The following is a 23,859-nucleotide window of genomic DNA, read 5'->3' as shown; positions in this document are numbered from 1 at the left end:
GCTGTCCTGCAGAGCTATCTAAGAAAAATGCACCTCTCATTCAGCAATGCTACCATTAATATACGCCATTTCACAATTCTGTCCATTCAAACTGAGAATTTGGCTTTTTTTTTTTTAAACAAAGAACGGAGTATCAAGAAGCACTCTATCAAAGTATTAGCAAAACTGATTTTTATTAGCATCTTGACTCATTACATAATCTAAAAGGGAGTATCTATTAAACAGCAGCTTGTTTTGCAGATAAGCTAGGTAGCAGCTAAAATACAACACCAGATTGCTGAGACAATTTCTCTTAGTGCACAGCCAATTTATAAGGCGATACACAACTGCACAGACACGTGTCACATGTCAGACGCTTAGCATGATGTTAACAGACTGAAAGATGAGTGGCACAGCACCGTGCAGGGAGAAACCATCGCCCCGAGCCTTGGGCTGGAACTCTGGAAACAAACCACACCCCAGCTCAGGCCGAAAAATGAAAAGCAAGATGAAGTAAATCGGCTGCACTTCCCGGATGACTTAATGGTGCAACTGCACCTGCTTATTTCAGCATATATGTAACTGTAAAACGGGCCAGAAATAACGTATCGGGAAAACGTCACTCCAAACAAATGGGGACACTTGCACGCGTAGCTTCCCCAGCGGCAGCGACCGGCAGCCCACAGCTACCCGTGACAGCTGACGTTTTCGTGCCACTCGTCGGTGGGACCGCTACCCAAGTCCCACCGAGGCCCCAGCAGCGGCTCGGGGGCGGCGACAGGCCGTCGAGCGAAACGAGGCTGCGGCGGAGCCGGGAGCGACGCCGCCCCGCCGGCGGCCCGGCCGGACGTGGCCGGAGGCGGCGAGCGGAGGGAGGCGGGCGTGGGGCGGGACCAGGCTGAGGCCGGGGCCGGGCGGCGCGGCGGGGGGCGGCGGGCGCTGCGCAGAGCCCGGCTCCCCTCGGCGGCGGCGGGCGGAAGGCCGAGGGCGGCGGCGCCATGCCCGGCCCGGCTGCGCCGGGGTCCGGCCCCGACCCCGAGGAGAGCTACGACTTCCTCTTCAAGCTGGTGCTCATCGGGGACGCCAGCGTGGGCAAGACCTGCCTCGTACAGCGCTTCAAAACAGGGGCCTTCGCGGAGCGCCAGGGCAGCACCATCGGCGTGGACTTCACCATGAAGAGCCTGGAGATCCAGGGCAAGCGGGTGAAGGTGAGCGGCGAGGCCGAGGGACGGCCGCTACCCCGTGCTGCGGTGCCGGCCCGGCGGGAAGAACTGCGGGGGGAACTGCGGCCGGCTCGGTTCGGTTCGGCTCGGCACGGCACAGTCCTCGGCTGCCGCAGGGCTGCCCGGCCCGCTGCCGGCTTCCCCAGCCCTCTGCGTACTTATCCATCCCTACGGTGCTGCCGTGCTTGGAGGAAGGGCTGCGCAGCTCCGGTGCCTCCTTCCCAAACGGCCTCGGGCACTAGGCTGAACCGAGCCTATATATTAACTTCTCTAACTGCAGTGGGACCAGCTGTGTAACCACTCGGCTCCCGGCTGGGAGAAGCCCAGCTGCAAACCCGCGCCCCGGGACGCTCTGCTGGGTTGTACTTTAACAGCGGTGCCGCTCTTTCCAGCCGGGCGGCCGGCGGTGGTTTGTTTACAAACCAGAACGAACCTCGGCTGCGGTGTTCTATTTGCAGAACGGGATTTGGAGCTGGCAGCCTCCGAGGAGGCGGGCAACACTTTTTAAATTAGATATATTCAAAAGTTGTCTTAAGGCACTGTTAATGGAGTGTGCTAGAAAGTGCAGCTTCTATAGTTCTCAAATCCAAACAAAAAAACACAACCCTAAATTTGACTTCTGCTCCTCTCGTGCTATAGAAAATTAGCTAATTGTTTGGGTAGACCCGATTTTTACCCAGTGAAGTTATCCTTACTCCGTGGCACAAACTCCGTACAACAGACGTGACCTCTGGGTGCAGGAGTGCTGTCAGGCAGTAGGAAAGAGAGGCTGAAGCACACCGCAACTTGTGGGGGGCTGCGGTACAAAAACCTGTGCTGTTCCCCTCTGGAATGAGGACATACAGCTATCTCTGCTTATTCCCAATGGGACTAAAAAGAACGAATTCAGTCATTGCCCAGAAAATGACCGTAAAACTGTAAAGCTTTTGAAATGAAACATGGAAAGAAATATGATAATTGCAGCTGAATTTTGCTCTGTGTTTAACAAAGTAGGGGTGAAAGTTCTCTGTTGTTTTTTTCTTACAAATTAATTGTGGTGAGCAGAACATTAAGCAGATAAAGTTCTAGAAAATTGAAGAAATGAAGGCTCACCTTTTACAAAAAGATGAGAAGTCCAAGACCTAGCAAAGATATCTCTTTTCTTTGTGATGTTCCACCTTCTCCTATGACATATGAGGTTAGCTGCTGAACAGGAAACACAGATGCTCAGCTTGTGCTCTTCTGCGCTTTCCAGGAAGTGAGCAGCTAGTAGAGAGGTTTCTCCTCTCACACTGAAACTAGGCTGACTTTAGATGCCACACAGATCGACACACGTATCTGTTACTGGTGCCAGGGGTCTCAGCTAGAGACTTCAGGACTAGGAGACAACTAGCCCTGGAAATAAAGCTAACTCCCTAGGTGTGCTCTTCCATGTTGGCAGTACTTAGGCTTGAGTATCCCTGCGTTAGTTGCCAGTCTGTAGCAAAACCTGTGGATTATTTCTCGGTACTTCACAGAAGACAAGAAAATGTAGACCTCTTGAGGCTTCCTTTTGCTTAAGATTGTCCTGTACTTCTGCTTAGAAAAATTCAGGGGTGCACAGGCTGAAGAATGTTATTCTAAGCACAAATTTAGGCAAATTGATCCAATATTGCTGCTGATTTACCTTGTAAGTGTTTTTGTTAGCTGCCGAGCCAGGGCCGCAGCTAGAATATGAAAACATTGCTTGGAGTTTTGTTGGTTTTTTTTTTTGTTTGCTCTGTTAAGGTGTGAATTATATGCAAAGGTTAAATTTCAGTCAGGCTTTTCCAGTTGGATTGAGATTTCAGAGCAGACCATCTAATGTAGAAAGGTTTGCTCTGCATTTCATAGGAAAAAGAAAATAAGGAGGCATTATTTTACACTGTTGTGAGCTCCCTTCTCTAGTAGTTAAATTCAGTGTCAGGTGTGTGTGTCTGACCCGATGTACAGGTGTGGTTGTGCTGGAGGTTTTGCTGATTCTAGGAAGAGTTCTTCAGCTGTCCGAACAGGTCACATCCTAAGGTGTTGGCAAACAAGCCTGCACATGTTCTCCGCAAGAGCAACTTCTCATTGTGCCAGTCGCGTGAGACACACTTGCTTAAAAGTGTTTCACATAAGTTGTTAATTGGGGTTCCTCAAATTAAGAAGCATCCAAGATGTGTTTAAAATAAAGTTTGATTGTTCAGACCCTTACAATGCATGCCAGGCGATGTCCGTGTGCAGCTCCAACTTCATTGTGGATTTATGCTACTCAAGGCAGAATCTTCCTAAGGAATGAGAAGGCTTGTTTTGTGCTCAGCAAACGGTGCACAAATGAGAAAAATCCATTTTTTTAACTGGATCATCTTTAGAAGTCCTTTCAGAGCAACAGCGTGTCCAAAAAAGTCCCAAGGAGCATTTGGACACTACCTCCTCCACATCCCCAGTGGCCTGTGCTTCATTTTTAGTTGGGCTAAGGATAGTATTTCAACACAGCTGAGTGAGTATGAATCAGACACTTATTTTGAGATTCAAACAAACATTTTCAAGTTAATTGTGTTAGTGTTCCTTTCTGTGTCAAACCTGGAATGTTTTCACTACCGTTATATGTGCCTGAAATAGCTGGAGCCCAAGGATTTTAAGTCTGATTTCCTTTAGATGCATTTTTGTTGAATAGGGGAAAAGAAACGTGTTGAGGGAGTAAAGTTGAAGGATCTGCAGATAATGGTTTTTTTTCCCTAACTCAAACAAGACTTTCATCTTAAAGCTGTATTCTTTCAAATGTCTCAAATGACATCTCATACACCAGTGCTTCAGCAGCTACTGAAGCTGACTAAGCATCATACATAAAGAGAGGCTAGTGCCTGAGAAAGAAGCTATTCACAGATGGTCCTGGTAACTGAAACTTTCTCTGTAGTAACAAAACATAAAGAACTGGTAGTGTAAGAATCCCCAGTATGTGGTATCACAGATTTGCAGAGATTTACCACTTCCAGAGAGGAAGAACAAGTACACTCTCTGTGCCAACGAGTCTGTTTCTTTTCTTGTACTTTCTTTAAGATTTCTGTTTGCAGTTTGAGATACTGTCCAGTGGATTAAATGAGCCAGCTATCTTGGGACAGGCTTCTGTGAGCCATGGGCTAAAAAGCAGACCATGTCACACAGAGCCACGTGGGGATGTGGCAGGTTGGGTTCTAATGGAATGTCAAAATCCAAACTGCATGTGATTACCATCTTGATTTCCAAGTTGCACTTGGGTTGAGGCAATCCCAGATATGTATACAGAAGGGGAAAAGAACTCCTTGAGAAGAGCCCTACAAAGAAGACTTGGGGGGGTCCTGATGGACAGAAAGCTGGATGTGAGCCAGCTGTGTGCTCTCACTGTTCAGAGGCCAACAGTACCCACAGAGGGGTATCCACAGAGGGGTGTCAGCAGGGAGAGAGAGATGATCATCCCCCTCTACTCTGCCCTCGTGAGGCTCCATGCTGTGTCCAAGCCTGGGACTCCCTGTACAGGAGGGATGTGGAATTGCTGGAGGGGTGTCTGGAGGAGAGCACTGAAGATGATCAATGGGCTGGAGCACCTCTATCTCCTGTGATGAAATGTTGATGGAGCTCGGCTTGTTTAGATTGGAGAAGATTGTGGGGAGACCTCACTGTGGCCTTCCAGAGGGGAGCTTACGATCAGGAGTGGGACCAACTTCCTACAAAGTCTGATAATGACAGGACAAGGGGGAATGGCTTCAAACTAAAAGGGGAGATTTAGACGTTAGACGTTGAGAAGACATTTTTGCTCAGAGATGCCCTACTGCTGGAGGCATTCAAGGCCAGGTTGGGTGGGATCCTGGGCAGCCTCATCTAGTGGCTGGCAGTCCTACCCATAGCAGGGGGCTTGGAATACATCATCTTTAAGGTCCCCTCCAACTTAAGCCATTCTACTGTTGATTTCGTAAAGCTACCTTCATGAACTAAAATGCTTTATTGTGTGCTGTCTTATAAGCTGCAGTTGTGGTTTATTACATGCTCTCTCCTTAGCAAACTAAACCCTAGATAACAGAGACCATAGTTCCCAAAAGTCATGGTTGTTGGTGTAATGCATAGTAATTAAAATCCTATTGATAAAATAATTCTTTGTTCTTTGACTGATAGAAAGTATGTGGCAAACAGAACAAAAATTTTTAACAGTTATGTCACTGTAAGAAAATATAAAACTGGAACTGAGATTTTGCACAATGAAAATCAAGGATATTCCTAAGTCCAAGTTTGTGACTCGTGGTTAGAAATAACAAAATTCCATTTCTTTTCATGAACCTCCTTGTGGACTGATGAATTAATGGAGTATCTTTAAAGTCTATTTCATGCTGCCATTTTAAAGTATTTTACATACAGCAAATATTTTTTTCCATTATGATATTTTTTTCTCTTACTGTGTCTTCAGAAAAGCAGCAGAAGAGAATTGTTGAAAACAAACATTCATTTTAAAACAAATACTTCTTTATGTACCACTGCACTTTTTAACTTACAGGCTTTTTCAGTCCATATGTTATGAAGGTTCTGGCCTTTTATTCAGACTTTATGGCTGTAAATAGGAGGGCTGCTCTGAAAGTAATGCCTCCTGTTTTATTATGTTGGCCCACAATGTCAGAGGCAGATGGTGGTGGTAGGGAAGTGGAGGCTGAACCTTCCCCACCAGTACTCCATTACCTTTTGTTGCCACATGACAGATGGCAGCAGAGAGGCAGCCTGACAGAATGGTGTCTGACATGGAAGCATGTATGAAGCAAGGGAGTGGATCTGAATTCCTCCATGCAGAAAAAATTGTACAAATTGACATTCATCAACACTTGCTGAACACTTACGGAGACAAACAGTGGGTGTGAGCACAGTGGTGAGGTGGGTGATACATTTTTGGCAGTGGCCACTGTGACTGTGGGTCACCTCCACTTGTGCATTATTTTTATGAGCGTGGCATGCAGGCTCTTGTTCATCACTAATGAAAATGCACAGCTAATGGTGGTGCCTGTGTTGAGAAAGAGCATTTTGTAGCTGAGAATTGACACTATCAAATGGTGGTATTGTGCTCCTTGTATGTGTTGTAGTTTCTGTGGAAATAAATAGGAAGCACTGCTTTCAGAGCAACATATGTATATTCTGTTCATAATGTAATGTGTTATTATCTGGCCAAATAGCAAGTAATATAAAATTACAGCTTGTTAGTTGTCTTGCCTCCTGACTGATGGGAGAGTCGACTCCAAATAAATCCCAAATTTATTGTGCAATGGTATCATATATAGTAGAAAGAATAAAATGGGAAATGCATAATATTTGAGGAAGAAGACAAAAATAATAGATAGGAATGAAAGGAAGATGGAAGAAAGAGTTGTATTTACTAACATTGCTAAAAACACCAAATCAATTGGTTATTACATGGAAGCAGTAATATGATACTCAGAGGAAAGTATAGCTCTCTTTTCAACTACTTTGACACTCCTAACACGAGAGCAAACAGGAATGCAGAATGCTTAGCAAACAGTGATTCTTCATTCTCTGAAAATTTTGTAGTGAAAATAATCAAGAGGATCAGTTTATCATACATGTTGCATGTGTGAATGTTACTTTAAATATATTGCTATACAGAGTTTGTTTTTTGTGCTTCTGTCAAAGTTGCAAGATTGTTTCAGTAAGACTTGTTAGGAGTAGCGTTGTGATTTGTTAGACACAGCCTATTGGTTTAGAATCATTTAGCAGAGATTTTGCATCCACCATTTTAGTGCTGGGAAAATTTAAGGAAGTTGCTATATTTTGAAGAATTCATAACGTAAAATGACATTTCTGTCTTTGTAATAGAAGTTATTGACTGCAGGACTCCTAGTTATTATTAATGCAGCTTCACAAACAAAGGTAAACCTGGACTCCTGCAGTATTTTAGAAGAATTGGGAAAGTACTTAATAAATTATGTAGGAAATAAGTGAAGGGGAATTTATTTAAATTGTCCTGAGGCCAGTTGTTAAGCATTAACCTTTGATAAACAGTATGTTTATCAATGCAAGACAAGTCCAAATTAAATCATTTGATAACACTAATTTACTGTGCTCTTTGGTCAGTCACCATTTTCAACGTGGTAAGTTTCTGTTGTTGAAACTCTGATTTCTTTGAGCCTAATCAGACAATCAAGAATGATTTTCCAGAAAGCCATCATGTATTTTACCACCTTCTGACTTAAAGGCATGTGTGATTTTCTGGAGTTCGTAACTCCATATGGGTTCTCCATCTTCCTTCCTCACATACTCTGAATGTGTGTGCATCTTAGTTAAAGCAGCACACCTCAGATAACCAGGTTGGTAAAGTAACTCCACGAGTCCCATAAAAATGGCTGTTTATTTACAGTTCCATAACACAGTGCAGGTTTGGTTTAGATATATCAGACTTGTGCACATTGATAGATCAAATAAACAGTACAAACACTATAAATCTGAAACATCTGCAGAAAATCTGAAGTGCCTACAAAGCATTTGGCTTATCTTACCATCCAAGGACCATGGGTGCATATAAATACATGGAATGTTTTCCTATATTTTGCCTAATGTTTTCTCAGCAGAACCGTAGGAGTCCTGTGCACATGCTCTCAGATAACAAGAGTTGACTGTGCAACCTTGTGTATTAGGGTTGATCTACTCTTCTAAGTGCAAAGCGGGTCTCTTTGAATTGGCTTTGTTAAACATGATTGCCTGCCATCATTTATTTTCAGGCAGATATATATGCATTTTTAAATCTAAAAGCATAGAATCAAGAGTATTGCAGGTTGAAAGAACTTCATGTCTTTCATCCAGCCTCCTGCTCAAACTAGTCAGCTTTGAGAACATAGCAGGTTGTTCAGGGTCTAAACTGGTCTGGTCTTGAAAATTTCCAGGGATTTTGACTACAAAGTGTTAACTCTTCAAACAAAAGAAAAATCCTTATTTTTTAGGTACATTTGTGAGTGAAACCATATAGTGAGTCAGATTAACAGCTGCTAGCACAAAGAGGGCAAGGTTATGCAGCTGGGAGGGCAAGTCTTTGATGACGGTGTAGCCTTAGTTTAGCTTAAGCAAATCATGTCCTTATTTGCCTGACTTTGTTTGAAATAGAGTGATCACTCACCTAGCTCCTTCTGCAAGAAGCGAGGGGAGCAGCAACAGAAAGGTCTGTCAGGTGGTATGTATGCTTATGGGTTATGTCACAGAGATAGAGTTAACATGTACTGTAGTTTCAGCGTTGGAAAAAAACCCCACAATAAATGAGATCTCATAAAAAGCTGAACAATTTTGTCTTTACATAAAAGAGAAATGACAATTAGAGAAGCACAAGCATCAAAATTCTATGAGAACCTACCTGGAGCACATGGGCTGGGAGGAAGATTGCTGTTTGAGCTCCTCAGAAGATCAAGCCTGTGGTCTGTGCTGTTCCCAGCAGAGATTCGGAGCTTCAGCAACTTTGTACATTTAGTCCTGTGAAGACACAGACATAAACAGTTGAGTAAAAAATGTCTGGGAGTGCTGTAAGAGCTTCCTGATGTCACTGTGATGTTGCTGTACTGCTGTGGAACAACTGTGGAAATCTGTGAGGATCAGAGACACCAGGTCATACTCGAGTTCAGAAAGAGCACGAAATGCTGACAACTACAGGCTGATCAGATTCATTTTGGTCACTGAGAAAATGGTGGAGCAAATCCTCCTCAGAGAATTAAGTTTTGATCTCACTTTGAGCAGGTGGTTGTCTCTGTCAGCTCTTCAAATCTGTCCCAACTTCCACGATTCTGTGATTCTATGGAAGGTACATGTAGAGATGGTTTCGAAATTCAGTATATGGCATAAGGCCCAAGACCAGCTTGCTTAGTCTCTCTGCAGGTAAATCATTTTATACCACAGGAAAAGTTTTTATTAAAAAAATATTTTAAGTCTTCTATATGTGTAATATCTCTCAGTTCCTCCCAAGAGTTGGGTAATCATCATTAGCCTTATTTTGCACATGACCTTAAGAGCTGAAACTTAAACTACATAAAGAACAAAAAGGTCTAGTGGGAGATTTGAGTACAGAGAACATAAAAAGCCTGCCATTAACTTCCTTGTCAAGTAATTGTCTGCTTACTTCTCTAGATCATTAACAGTTCCAATAATAAGTGTGGTTTTGTGGTTTCTTGAGTCCATTACAGTCCCTTTCCCTTCTCTGAGAAAACTTACCAAAACTGAGAAGTACTTCTTCACTGAATCGATTCCTTTTAAGCTGTACATACATTGTTTGAGATCTAAATGCTTACTTAGCGTAGGAACGTTAGCTGATCAATACAGCCTTTTTCAAAATGAAAATTTCTGCTTGAGCATAGAATCATAGAATCACAAGGTTGGAAAGGACCTACAAGATCATCTGGTCCAACTGTCCTCCCAATACCATTGCTAGCACAAGCTACTAAACCCTATCCTGCAGCTCCTCACCCAGGCGCCTCTTGAAGTAAGTCTTATCCTTTCATGCAGCAGAGACAGATGATAGAAACAAAATACTGATTTGTAAAATAAATACATTGAATATGGTTCTGTATTGCTCTGTGTAAAACATCACTGAAGTTACTACCAGCTTTTTAAAAGAAAGAGGTTCAGAGAGGGGAACAAATTAACAAAAGGTCCACAATAAGGAATAAGACTCAAGAGTATTTACTTATGTCCGATCCAATTAAGAGGAGATACAGAATGTAATGAATTGTACAAACACACACATGCACACAAAAAAGCAATGGTGTCTCATTTATCATCGTTTGGGAATGAGGAGGAGGGGAAGTGAAATTTAAAATTATTAAAAAACAAATCTTTGCTTCCATTATTACTATTGCTTGCACCCAAGAGTTGTGAAGGATTCAGAAAGAATTAGAGATTTATATGGAGAATGAGAATCCACAGTTACTTTACATTAAAAGCTCCTATGATACAAGCTGTCATGTTCCAGGACATTAGACAACCTGCAAAACAAGAGGATTTAAAAATAAACTTTCCCTATGAGCAGGATATTATATTTGTGCACTCTCTCTTTATTTGGCTTCTTCCTCTGGAACATCTAGTACTGGGAACTCAAAACTTGACACTAAATCTGTAGTTTTTACACTACTGGGTTTAGGCAAAAGTACATCAGCTGAGCGTTTCTTCTTCCTTCCCATATGAAGTCTGTTCTACCACCTAACAGCAAAGTGTCTGTAAGCTCTTTGTATCTGAAAGGGACAGAGGCGTAGGTCTAAACACTCCAAAGTGATAATTTCATAGTCTGCTGCAGCAGACTGCATCAGAGCTCACCGGCTGGAACCCAAAGCATCTCAGTGCAGATATCAAGTTCAGGCAGCCAAGTATGGAAAAGTTCTCCAGTATACACTGTTATCCTTAAATCATGATCAAAGGACATGAAAAGTATAATGCCACAGTGTGTTACACATAAGGGAGATTTATGACAAGGCAATTGAATCAAGTCCTATCTTTTGACTCAGGAAAACTTAATGTATTTTAAAACCTTTACTAGCCAGTGTGTCATTGCATGCTTTGTTTTATTTAGTTGCAGATCTGGGACACAGCTGGCCAGGAGAGATTCCGAACGATCACACAGAGTTATTACCGCAGCGCCAACGGAGCAATCCTAGCCTATGATATCAGCAAGAGAGGCTCCTTCCTGTCCATTCCTCGCTGGATCGAGGATGTGAGAAAGTATGCTGGTTCCAACATTGTGCAGTTACTGATTGGTGAGTCAAAATCACAGACTGAAAATATTAATACTCAGTACTACAGGATGCTGGGCAATGTGACAGTACCTGTTGATGGTTGAAAGTTTTGGTTTTGCTTGAAATCAAAATGTACATAATAGAGCTGATTGGAAATTTTCTTTTTTTTCATTTTTTTTTTTAATCAGAAAGTGCTGATTCATCAGGCAAATATGCTTAAGAAGCCTGTCTGCTTTGATTAAGTTCTTTTAAGCATTAGGCAGCTTTGTATCAGAAGCCAGCTTTTAAACCCTTGTGTCTCACTTAGTGGTGAAGTACCCAAATACCCAGGTTCTGAAGGAGAGCTGCTATATAGCTATTCTGATGAGTACAACTGTAAAGTTTCTAGGGCAGGAAGTTCCATCATATCAAGCAGTCGTGTTTTGATGGACCAGTGTACCCACATCCTTCAGCAGATCGAGGATTTTGGAAGAACTTCAGTGCAATTAGAATCCATCAGTTCTCTATTTGAAATACTGCCTCCGAGCTCCAGTGTTTCTGACTCAGACACCATTTTTGAGGCTTGTGAATCTGTTAGTACTTCAGTATCCCAGATGTCCTTAGGAACCAGAAGACTGCTGTTGTTTTCACTGGGTCTTTCTTTTCTTTTTTTTCTCACAAAATGATTTTAGCTCTCATTTCTAACCCACTTTTCTTTCTCCAGCCATTGCTCTTCAATCCTGTCACTTTGGTTGTTGACTTTTTCTGTTCTATGTATGAGTCACACTGAAATACAAGTTGGAAGGGTCTTACGGAGATGACCTAGTCCAACCTTTTGCTGAAAGCAAGGTTGATGTCAGGTTGGTCAGGGCCTTTTCAGTTAAATTTTGAAAATCTCCAAGAATGGAAATTCTACAGCTGCTCTTGATGACATGACAACCTTCTACCAAACTCTAGCTCTGGCATAAACAGTCATCATAAATTTCTCTTTCTTATTTCCAGGAAACAAGTCTGACCTAAGTGACCTTCGAGAGGTTCAGCTGGAAGAAGCTCAGAGTCTGGCTGAACACTATGATAATATCATCTGTGCCATAGAGACCTCTGCAAAAGACTCCAGCAATGTGGAGGAGGCTTTTGTGAAGATGGCTACAGAGCTCATGATGAGGCATGGAGGCCCAATGTTCAGTGAGAAGAATACTGACAGCATCAAGCTTGACAGCAAAGACGTTGTAGAAGGCTGGGGGTGTGGTTGCTGATATGAGCTAGGTGAAATCCCTGACTTTACTGGAATTTAGATGGTGCTTTACCCTAATGCTGAGTAGCACAGTAGCCATATTCTCCTCCTCCTGTGAAACCAGCCATTTTGTAGAAGTTAGTTAGACACAATCCTGGTTGCTTTGGTGTCTTTTTTTTTTTTCTTTTTTTAATAAGGGGACTTCTGAGAGGTAGTCCTGAAAGTTAGGCCCTTTGTAAAAACATAATCAGCATTTTTCCCTGCCATTTCCTTTTCTGTAACCATCATGCCAGGAACGACATGGGAAAAGAAACTTTGAACTGGTGATGCAGGGTAGGAGGCAGATGGCTGGAAAAGACTGCCTCACATCCAAAGTACTGAAGCACTTAGCATGGAATTGTTGGCAAAGGTTACTTCTAGAATAGGCACGCTTGACAGCATCTCTTCAAATCCTCAGTGCTCCACCAGTGACCAGAAAGCCTAGAAGTGACAAGGAATGTCTTTGATAAAGGTATTTCAATTTCCAAAATACCCATAATACAGGACCAAATAGCAGTCATCTGTCCAAGGGCATGTGGATTGCTAGCTAGTAATGGAACAGGCCCAGGAAGGGCAGCCTTCTCTCAGGTTGGTTTTTTTTTTCATTTTCTTAGGTTATCATTTTAACAGATAGCAAAATCACCCTGAGCAATATCACGCTGATATCTGACTTGCTGTCAGGCAGGGTTGGACCAGTTCAGTCATTTTAAATATAGTCTTGAGAAGAGGGAAAATGTATTGCATTTGTTACTGTTTGCAGTGATAACACCCTTTTACTAGTGAGTGTCATGGATTTTTTGCCCTCAGGTCTATTAATTTCATTTGAAACTCAAGACCTGCACCACTGGAAACAGGAACTGGAGAAACCTTGAACTGAGTGGTAGCCATCCCTTGCCATGTGCCTCACGGTCATATACAGGGTTAATTCTGGTCATACATTTGACATAATGTTACCAGAGTGTTTATTGTTTAAGTGGTGTAAGTAGGATTCGGTTGATTTTTAACCATCTTTTTTAAATCTAATCTGGGCATGTAATTAGAAAGAAGACTTCCACATCAGCTGAGAACTGCATGCATTGCAGCTTTTTGGTTTTAAGAGTCTAGCATCTTCATGAGGGATTGCCTCCCCCTTTTGTATTCCTCTGCTTCTCTCTCCCTGTCACTAATTGCTGTTTATTTCTTAAAAACAATTAGCAGGGAAAATCTTTTACTGTTGCTCAAAACTCACATTATGAAGTAAAATAGATTTCATAATCACATAGTTGTCTTTCAGATTCAGTTCTGTACTGCACGTTGTAGATACAGTTGAAATGCTGATGGCAGCAGTCCTCCCTGGATTTACACGTGAAGCACCTCACAAACTCAGATTAGAAAAAGGAGCAGAAGCAGGCTTATCTTCAGATCTGCACTTAAAGCAAAGGTGTTCAGAAGTGACAAATGATTTTTCCAATCTAGATAATTTAAAGTAGCTCATTTACAGAAAGCACCCACATGAAGTGAAGTCACTTTGTTCCTTTTGAAAATCTTGGATCTTGACCAGGTGGATTGGTTTGCTACCAAGGCTACACCTGTTTTCAGCCATTCAGCATATCAGGTATCATGAAAGTCTGGAAGACTGAAGAAAGGGCTATTAGATCCTAATTTCAGTGCTATTCATTTTCATACAGAAAATATTAAATCATTCCTTGGTCTTTCTGTTTGTGGGTTTTTGTTGCATTTGTTTTTTGTTGTTGTTGTTTGTTTGTTTGTTGAAGTATGAGGTAGGATTATTGAAGAATTGCTTGGCTTTGTATCCTGTTTGCTTCTAACCTAAGGGCCTAGATCTCAAATTTTATAGTTGTAAGACTGAAAGGGCTTTACCTTTTTCAATTAGCATTGTTTTCACAACTGTTTTATATGGAAGGGCAGATTAAGCCACAGTATTCAGTAGCATTTAGAGGACATACCCAGTAGCACTGCAGGACATATTCAGCTCTCCTACATCCAAAGATAGCAGGCAGTGAATTCCCAGTGGTAGCTAAAAACCAAAAATTAGAATCGTCCAAACTTTGCCTGGAAATCATGCATTCCGCTCCCAGGAAAATCTATGAAGACAGTCCAAGCTAAAATTCAGTCCTCATTGCTGTTTTTCCTCCTGGTTAGATGGTCCTTAAGCTACAGAATACTGGCAAGCATTGGACTTGTCATGACTTCTCATAGTTTACATCTGTAGGTTACAGTCCTGCAGGTCTGCATGCATGCACATGGACACTCAGATAAGATCAGCCTCCAGTATCTGCAGGATTAGTGCCAAATTATTTAATCCATGCAGATAAAATTTCATGTGCATTTAAGGACAGTATTGCTACTACTCAAAATCAGTAGTTTATACAGCAAATCAACTTAAAACTGCATCAAGACACAAAAGTAACATAGATCTTCCAGTGCAGTCAGTGATTTTTTTTTAAATTATTGTTATTTTTTTTTTTTTTTTTACAGTAAATGGAGAAATCCATTTCCTTAGTTTCAAGTCCCATCTAGTAAATGAGTAGCCACAGACCAAGGGGCTGACCTTTCCTTAGTATTAGCTCCCATTTCTCTCTTACTCTACAGTTGAAGGTTGTGACTCTGCCTGCAGGCTGGGTTTGTCTCAATCAGAAAACAGGAGATTTGTCAGTGATTTGTTCACTGCATTTTCCAGTGATGACCCTCACTGGTTCAGTGGTTTGTTTTTTGTAAAAAGACAGGGACTGTGGCTTCAGGTAAGCTTTGTCCTCTAACTCTAAAGGCTACCTGGATGAAGAGAGCGAGTAGCAGTAAATCTGAGATTTACAGGTAAAAAAATGGTTTCAGTTCTCAGGTTACAAATGTGCTGATGTACATCAAGTGAATAATTCAGCAGCACATGATTACAGTTCACAGCGTAAACTTTTGCCAAGAGACCTGTTTACTGGCAGCTGATCATTAACAAGACTATGGTGCACTAACTGCCTTTAAGCGGATCTCCTTGGCTGACCAGGTATTTATCATTTGGTTTTGGCAGTGCCCAAAGTGTGCAAAATATTACATAAACACAGAAGGGAACGTTGATCCCTGCCCTATAACAATTAAGAATGGAATGCAGAGGCAAATACTGAACTGAAATCATCAGCAGAACGTGGTTCCCAGGAGCGTGGGCAGTGTTATTCTCTGTACTGATTTTTGATTTAAGCTAATTTTACCTCTGGTTAGCCATCCAGTCTATCATAATGGATGGGATTTTATAATTACGTAACCATTGTATCAAATAAATGTAAACCTAGAAACATGCTAATATTTGTTTTGCAAAACAAATTATATATATATATATATACATAATTTAAAACATGAGAAGAAAAGTCCTAATGATTTTACTGCTGTCAGTGTAGTGGAGGTGACTTTATGAGGGAGTAACAAAACCAAATGAAGCTCTCTGTACACAGCGTAGATTTCTTAGGGCTTCCTGAAAACCAGGGCTCTTACTGCTGTTTCTTTGACTTCAGAGGAAACCAGATTTATATGAAGAACAGATTGTCACATGTAGTTTAAATGCATTACTGCAGTACACCTGAACATTCTGCATACATCTGAGCAGTGGTACACTCAAATAACACCAAAGCCTTTCCGTAGTGCTTCCCTGGTGTATATTATTCCACTGAGACTTACACCTCCATCACTTAGTCTCATAGCCAGTCAGCATCCAGTTTACCCTTTGAATGCCTTTTGCCATCTCAGGTCAGTCCTGGGAGCTCTTCCCAGATTTCATAGTTCTTTTTCTCCTTGCAGGAAGAGACTTAAAGATCTGGGAAATATGATCTCAGTTCTAATGTTGTAGTATTTTTAGTGCTGACCATCCCACTGAGATTTTGGTCTGAAAACGAGCCTCCTGCACACGTTAGTTTTTCTGGGCAGGTCATGCTGGTTCTCTACTGAACATAGTCATAGAAATATTCAAAGAGCAAAAAATCTCAGATGCAAGCACTGCAATGCAGTCCCCACCACATACTTTAGGAAAAAAAAAAGCTATTCTACAACAAGACATTCTGATTCCTGGCATGTTTAGCCCTCTGTACCCCTTTTTATCATTTCATTTTAGTCTGAAGAACAAAAGAGCTTTTTCTTTTTTTTCTTTTTTTTTAATTTTTATTTCCTTTGTTTTTACTGTCTTTTTTCAACAAGAGTTTCTGTCACGCTAATACTGATAACAGCAGGTACCCCGATTACCTCTATACCTTTAGGTGTGACTGAAGGCAGACTGTATCAACAGTTGCCTTGTTCTGATGTACTGATTTGTATGAGGCCACTGGAAAACAAATTAACAGTAAGTTCCCGAGAATGAGAAAAGTAAAGCCTATGCTTGAGTTAGCCAAGAAGAATTTTCTATTTTATCTCATTAAATCTGGGCAGTTTAGTCAATGATTACTCAGTTTAAAGCAGGTAATTTTCTTCTCAAAGTAATACTCTGCACTAGTAGTTACAGGTTTTCCTGCTTGACTTTTGATGGCTGTCTACCTCCAACAAAAGTGGAATGCTGAACTATAGCTGACATAACAGAGTAGCTTAATGTAAAAGTACATCACCTTTCTCCAGGGACATCCTCTGAGAATAGTGGGGGATCAGATACAACCTCATTGCAATCAATAAAAGAAAAAATTGAGACTCTTTTATCATTAAAAAGTTACTTTGTATTTTTCTTTTGCAAGACATTTTTAGATTTCACTTGAGTTACTTCTAAATTGATTACTGAACTGAACTGCTGATACTGATTTCTATTCTCTCAACCTCAAATATACAAAAAAAAAAAAAAAAGAATCTCCTCACAGATCTCTAAAGGGGCACAGTGGGACTGTAACCCAGAGGTTTTCTGCATGTGTAATTACAGTTCTCCCACTTCTGTGACAGTGACAAGATCTTAACATGCATATAATACTGTACTCTGAAAAAAAAAAAAAAAGTTAAGTTTAGCTTTGCACTCATTCAGCTGATGAGGTGCTGTAAGCAGGGTAAGGCATCTGGTAGGTACAGCAGCTTCACAAAGCTGCTTCTATCTAAGCCATTTCCATCTAAAGCTTGCTTAACCATGCAAACTTGGGTATTCCAGCTGAATTACTACAAGTGAAATGTCCTTTTAAAATCACTCATAAACCAAAATATCACTCTGCATTTATATTTTTGATGTTTACATTCTGGATTAAGATACTAGGAACAACAGTTCCCCTATTAAGTTTATTCTTACTCAAACTAATAGTTGGCTACACCATAGGAGTTTCAGTCTTAAGCCCCCCACACTCACCAAGACATCTTAAAGGACACATTATTCAAATGTAGTAGCTAGCTGAGGGATCCAAGTTTCTAAGTACCTTACACATGACCAACTCTGGGGCAAGCTAGCAGTTGTGATTTCTAATCATTCAATCAACCAAAATATACACATAACATCTTTCTGTAAACAGAAACATGAAAACATTAAATGAAAGACTATTTCCTTAGAAACTGCCCTTTTAGAACATCTGACCATTTTGACTATCTAAACTATTCCATATGAAAACAAAGGTATGAAAGATTGTCTTTTGAACATGGCATGCCAACTTGCCTTGACAATTGGAAGCTACTCATAAGAGTTAAGAGCTGAAATTCAGCAATTACCGCCGCAAAAAAAGCACAAGACTTGTGTGGAACTAGATTCTCAGAAAAAGGAAATGGTTATCAGATAAAAATACATTCATGCAGAAGGCAAAGCATACTCATTCTTTATTTTTCATGTTAATTCCCTATTTCAATGCTGTGCATAGATAAGGATTTTCCCCTTTGTAAGTGGTACAAAAATAGATCATTCTAGGTATGAAAAGTGTTTTGATACTTGACAAAAGAAAACTCTATGTATGTTTTCTTAAGAGAGCGACGTACTGATGAGTAACTGCTAAAACTCAGTGGTGTAATATGAGGGATTCAGTCGGTAGAGTTGAGTGTTGAAATGGTGCTATGTGAACATACCATTTCAAAACCTGGGACCCAATGCAGACGACCAGACACTGCTCCACCTCCAAGGTACAGCATAGATACAGGCTTACTGAGCAGAAGGTGAATTTAGTTATTTGTAACTGTGTTAAGATTTCATGTTGCCTTTGTGGAGAAACGCTAAGAGTTTCAATAGTCAGATGTGCTCAGTGCTCTCAACCAACTTTTCCCTCTTTTGTGCCTCGCTCACTGATACCTGATGGCTGGAACACCCAGTCTCCTGAGATGCACAACTCCAGAGAGTCAATAGCATTCAAGTGAGTCTGGCGCATGCACCTGCTGGGGAGAAAATACAAATCTCTGATTCATATTGAATTCATTCACTGCATTCCGAAATGATGTGAAGGGTTTAGAGGATAACAGTGTTAAAAATATTCTGCATTTTCTAGGACAAATCTGTTGCTGTTTTTTCCAAGGTTTCTTCGAGAGATGCAGGCTGTACGTTTCTAATCATCACTAACTACTTCTCTTATTACAATATTGACTGGGTCATTTGGAATATGAGGAGACAAGGGAGCAAGCTTGCATACTACAGTAACTTTTTATACTTTACCTTCATCTATTTATAAATTTATTATGAAGAATATTTCTAAGCAGATACAAAACCTGCTTTATGTTGTGAATTGTAGTCTAGTAGATACATTGTACTGTGTATCATTAAAAATTTAATTAAACATTTGGCAATTAATATCTTTTGTGGTTATTTTATGCATGTAATTTGCTGTGGCTGTTTATCAAAAACAAAAAAAAATGAAAATTTTAAGAAATTCTGTATCCTTTATACAGCGCTGTATGTTCTTTTAATTTTAGATGAGATAGCTCAGTGTATTCTGTTAAACAAGCAGTACTTGACTCTTACACATACTTACAATTGCCCATCACCTACATAAATGCATGCACATAAAAAGGATTCAAAGTCTTCCACGTTGGAGGTGCAGATAACTTTTCCTCAATGTTTACAATTAAATGTAAACAATGCGGTTAAAACTGCACCTTCCCTAAGGAACATTTATATCCGCGATTTTATTTAGTTATTGTAAATTAAACAAAGCATCCTCATCTATGGCCAGCAACTTAACTATTAAGCTAGTGGAAAGCGTAAACACAGATACACTGTCATAAAGCAAGAGGTGAGACTTGAGTCCCATTGAAAATGCACTTCTAATTTTGAGAAAAACTCTTAGCTACATTACAAGCACTGCTTCTGCTACAGAAGAAGGTAATAGAAAAACCTGCCAGAAGCCTAGCTGGGTGTTAACTGCATGTTTAGCATGATCGTGGATTCTTAGCCTGGCATACAAGATCAACAAAAGCAAAGAAGAATATCTTTTAAGATTAATTAAGCAAGAGATTCAGGCTCAGCTGATTTCAGGTGGGTTTACTTTGTGTTTGCTATTTTGAATACATATTGATCTGTTATTCATAGAACTGACCACACACTCTTTTCAGAAACTTCTGATGTGCAGGCTGTTTGAATGTTGAAAGCAGGATATATCTCATCACCCCAAAATCCATACTTGCATACAAAATACTTGAATACAGTCTGTGTTAGTCAGTGATCAGAACCATTGGCCTGAGCAAGTTCACACACCTTCAGCTGTCTGTGCAATCAGCATAACTGAAAACAACATGTAGCTGCATTAGTTTCAGATGTATTTGCACATCAGTTTACAACACTATATTCAGTCATTACAAAGGCAGAATGATACCTCAGTGTCACCATGTGCTAACACTATGAGCTTGGTAAACTGCACTGAAAATAATTGCTGGCAAACTGAAGTTCTGAAAATCCAGTGCAAGGAAAACACGATGGTTGTATGCTGGTCTCTGCAAATCCACCCACAAAACTAAACCCAGATGCTCCAGGGCCTTTCAGCTCCTATAGCCTTTTCACATTTCACAGGAAAAACAAATAAATTAGTGCCACTTCTTTCCCCTATCTCTTGTTGAAGAAAGCCCAACCAGTTGTTTAGAATTCAGATGTTTTCCCAAATCTAACATGACTGATATATTTGAAGTCACCTACAGCCAAACTGGGGAGCAACGTCTGGCTGCTGCTTTCAGGCGCACCATGCTGAGCTCGTCTCTCAGACTGCTAGGGCAGAACGCGTCCGACACAAACACTGAGTGAGGAGGGACCAAGTGCTTAGCATTCGTTTGAAACCAAGAGTGGATGAGAGGATGTATCCTGGCACCCGCCATTTTTGCAGCATTTTACCAACTTACCACTTAACAACATGGGGTTTGGTCCACGAGGATGAACTTGAAATACCCTGGACCTCGGAGAACGTGTGAGGGCGGTAGCTACTACTTGAACGAATAAAAGCATGGAGAAGAGACTATCAGTCCTCCACCGCACCGCCACCCCACACCCGGCCCCACCGCCCCTCTGAGGTAACCCAACATGGCGGGCAGCCAACATGGCGGACAGCGCCCCCCGCGGCCCGCCTGCAGCGCCAGCACCGGCACGGCTGGGCAGGGCACGGCGCGCGAGGGCAGCGCAGCCCCTCTGCTCAGGCGGCTCTCACAGCTGCACCGGGAAGCGCGATTAACCCACAGCCAGCGGTACCGACAGGCGCACGGCACCCAGCTCAAAAGTGCAGGCGTGCTGCACAGCCGATGGTTCCTTTCTTGACATTTAAGAGTTCCAAGATGTGACATAAGTTTTATTTTAAATCAAGGTTTGGTTTGGTTTTGTTTTTTAAATATATGGATGGAGAAATATCTTAAAATGTGTTTTAAGCATCACACTCCTCAAACTTTAACTCCTTAAATTCCTCAAAAATACTCCCAAAGAAAAAGATACGAAACTGAAGAGCATACATGACAGGAGTTTAAAATACTGCAAATTCACATTAGTAGAAAGCATGGGACTTATTCTTCAGCGGTTGCTTTGGAGGTTGTTTTTTTGTTTTTGTTTTTTGTTTTTTTTTTTACAGAAAATGCTCGAATGTAGAAAATGCCAGCAGTGCGGAAATGAAGGACAAGTTCTAACGAGGGAAACTTCACCACAACCCCCAGCATTTGCTAACAGTGACTTCACTGCGTTACTCCGGAGCATCTCGGGCCACCTGCATTTCCAACAGGACATTTTAGCCTTGAAAGAAGTGCTGTCACACCCAGCAGTGCGGCCAAACACACCAAACACAACACGTGGGACGTGCTGCCGATTTCAGCGAGGTAAGCACTGAAGCTCAAAACACATCAAAAGAATACAAGTGAAAATCCACGCAGGAGGACAATCAAAGAGAGAAAAAGTTAACACAGTTTGAGACTTCTCTCAACAAACCTGATATTCATTCATCTCGCACTTCACTGGTTAGACAGAACATTTTACCATGCTGGTTTTCACTTTACGCATTACCTTTCAAGTAATGGAAATATTTCTTCTACAGAGTTCCACATTTAACTCATTTACCAATGTACCAATTTACCACGTTAAAGCATCATTTCTAACAGACAGTGTTACCCATTGCATTATTGACTCTGATGCAATGTTCTATGACACGCTGAAGGAAAATCTCACCTGCACCACTTCTTGAGTTAACAAGATACAACATTCAAAGGAGAAGTCTGCCAGTGTAGCATCTTCACTTGTACAACATGAAACAAGCCTAGCTAGCTAGCACGCTGTGGCCAGTGCTTTAGTATGCCAACAGTTCTTTCAAGTTTTACAGTAATTCCAATATATAGGTCATCTTTGTTCATCATCCGTGGCACCAACTGCCTATATTTTGTTTTGTGCTGACAGATAAATGACAACTGATGCTGAAATGTTCATGCATATCTGGGGGGGAATAAAAGGAGAAAAATTGAACAGTGCCTTCTTCATCAACTTCCACATTTTTATTCCTTGCTTCACTGAAAGTCTGAAACGGGTTCCAGTAAGAAAGAATTCAGTAATGTGCTTCAATACTGAAACAACACAACTCTGGTTATCCTGATGTCTTACAAAACCTTAACAACATTCTTTACTTAAAAACATTTGGCATGCTTCGTAAGTAGTTGGCATATTACAGAAAAAAGATAAAGAAACAGACACATTCACTTGCTGCAACAGTAGGAAAGGTAAGAATGGACTGCTGTAATAGTTTTCCAGTGAATAAAAACAAAATACAATATTTGGAACAATGTCCTTAAACTTAAAACCCTGCATCTAGCAAGGTATGTTGAAAGCTACTTATGAAACATGAGTGAATTAATCAACAATCCTGACAGCAGTGGAAGTGACTGGAGTGGCATGCAAACAGAAAACACAACAAAAGCCTGACTTAATGGCAGCACTGTTGTTCTCTTCATGACATGAGGAGTACTCAGATTTGGATTTCAGGATAATAAGCAGCATAGAAGTTGGCCAGGACATCATTTCTCCTTACCCCACCAGCTGAGAATGTTTGTAAGGCAGCATTCTGCTTCTGCAAGAACTATGGAAGACTCTCAGATTTGTTGTACCATTTCTTATTTCTGAAACAAAACAGATCCCACACCTCACTAGTCCTAAGGTGATTTTACATGATACTTCCATGTAAGTTGACTTCATTTTTAAGCATTTAATTGACTTATGTTTTCCAAGCAATAAGGGACAGACACACAGCTTATCTCAAGTGTTATCTCAGTGTGTTATAACCAACACAGAAGACATTTTCAAATACATCTTTTGGATTAAAATGGTTAGAAGTATTTTATAAAAATAAGTTTTTTAAAAATGAACAATTATAAAAATCCATGAACCAAACACATAACATTGACACAAGACAAAGCATATTACACTCGAGGGCAGTCAGCTACCACAGTGGTACAAAGCTTCAAGTAAACTAGTAGGCACTTTTTGCCCAAATAGCAGTCACTCATTCAGTGGAGAAGTCCAGGTGAAATGCCCAAAACAATTTCCAGAATTACCCACAGAAGTGCAAATAAAAAGGCAACAACAAAAAGGCCAGGTGTTACACCACATAGGACACTCACTGTTTGCTGCTTTCCCTGTATGACTGTTCAGTTAGCAGGAGTTCCAAAATTTCTGTTAACAACTCAGCCTTCATCAGCTTATACTGGCGTTTCTTTTAAGGGTTTACGTGTCAGAGCATAGCAGCAATGCAGGTCCAGATACATTGGAAAACAGATAAAAAGAAAGGCTGCATGGTTACATCTGAGTGAGTACAGAGACAGAATATTCTCGAATTCAACTCTTATGTGAAGCAACATATTTGAAAGAATGCTCATCTTTTGCAGAATACTTACTGTGCTCTATATCAAACAATTTGTAATTAAGTGATTGACCCAGTCTCACTATCAAAAACCTCCAATAACTAGAAGGTAAATCTTTCAAGAAAGAAAAGAATGAATGGTCACACAGGAATTTAAGGACCGATAAAACATAAGCAATTATGAAAAATAACTATTGGAATACCTAAAATAATGAATAACATCCAAATAAAGAACAGCTAAAGCAATAAATTAGTTTGAAATACTTTTAAAGTATTATTTATACTTATATAATCTTAAAGTATTTTAAACAGATTTTTTTTAATTTATATAGTCTTATACTAAGTATATTAAGCACATTAATCTACTTTCATATTTATATAGTACTATATGTTAAAAAGTAAAAAAAAAAAAAAAAAAAAAAAAAAAAAAAGCAGTTTGTGGCATGATTTTAAAGCACAGTTTTGGGGAAGAC

At 40.7% G+C, this 23,859-nt stretch overlaps 1 protein-coding gene across 1 annotated transcript; it reads left to right on the top strand.

Moving 5' to 3' along the window:
* Nucleotides 1-977: 977 nt before the first annotated feature.
* On the top strand, nt 978-12,150 carry RAB43 (RAB43, member RAS oncogene family; the record flags this gene model as incomplete). Its single annotated transcript, XM_079540319.1, has 3 exons — nt 978-1,187; nt 10,753-10,936; nt 11,897-12,150. 3 exons carry the CDS (start codon nt 978-980, stop codon nt 12,148-12,150), a joined length of 648 nt encoding a protein of 215 aa, XP_079396445.1.
* Nucleotides 12,151-23,859: the final 11,709 nt, after the last annotated feature.

Source organism: Tetrao urogallus (genome assembly GCF_951394365.1).
Source record: "Tetrao urogallus genome assembly, chromosome: 10".
NCBI lineage: Eukaryota > Metazoa > Chordata > Aves > Galliformes > Phasianidae > Tetrao > Tetrao urogallus.
This window is presented reverse-complemented; position numbering and strand designations above follow the sequence as displayed.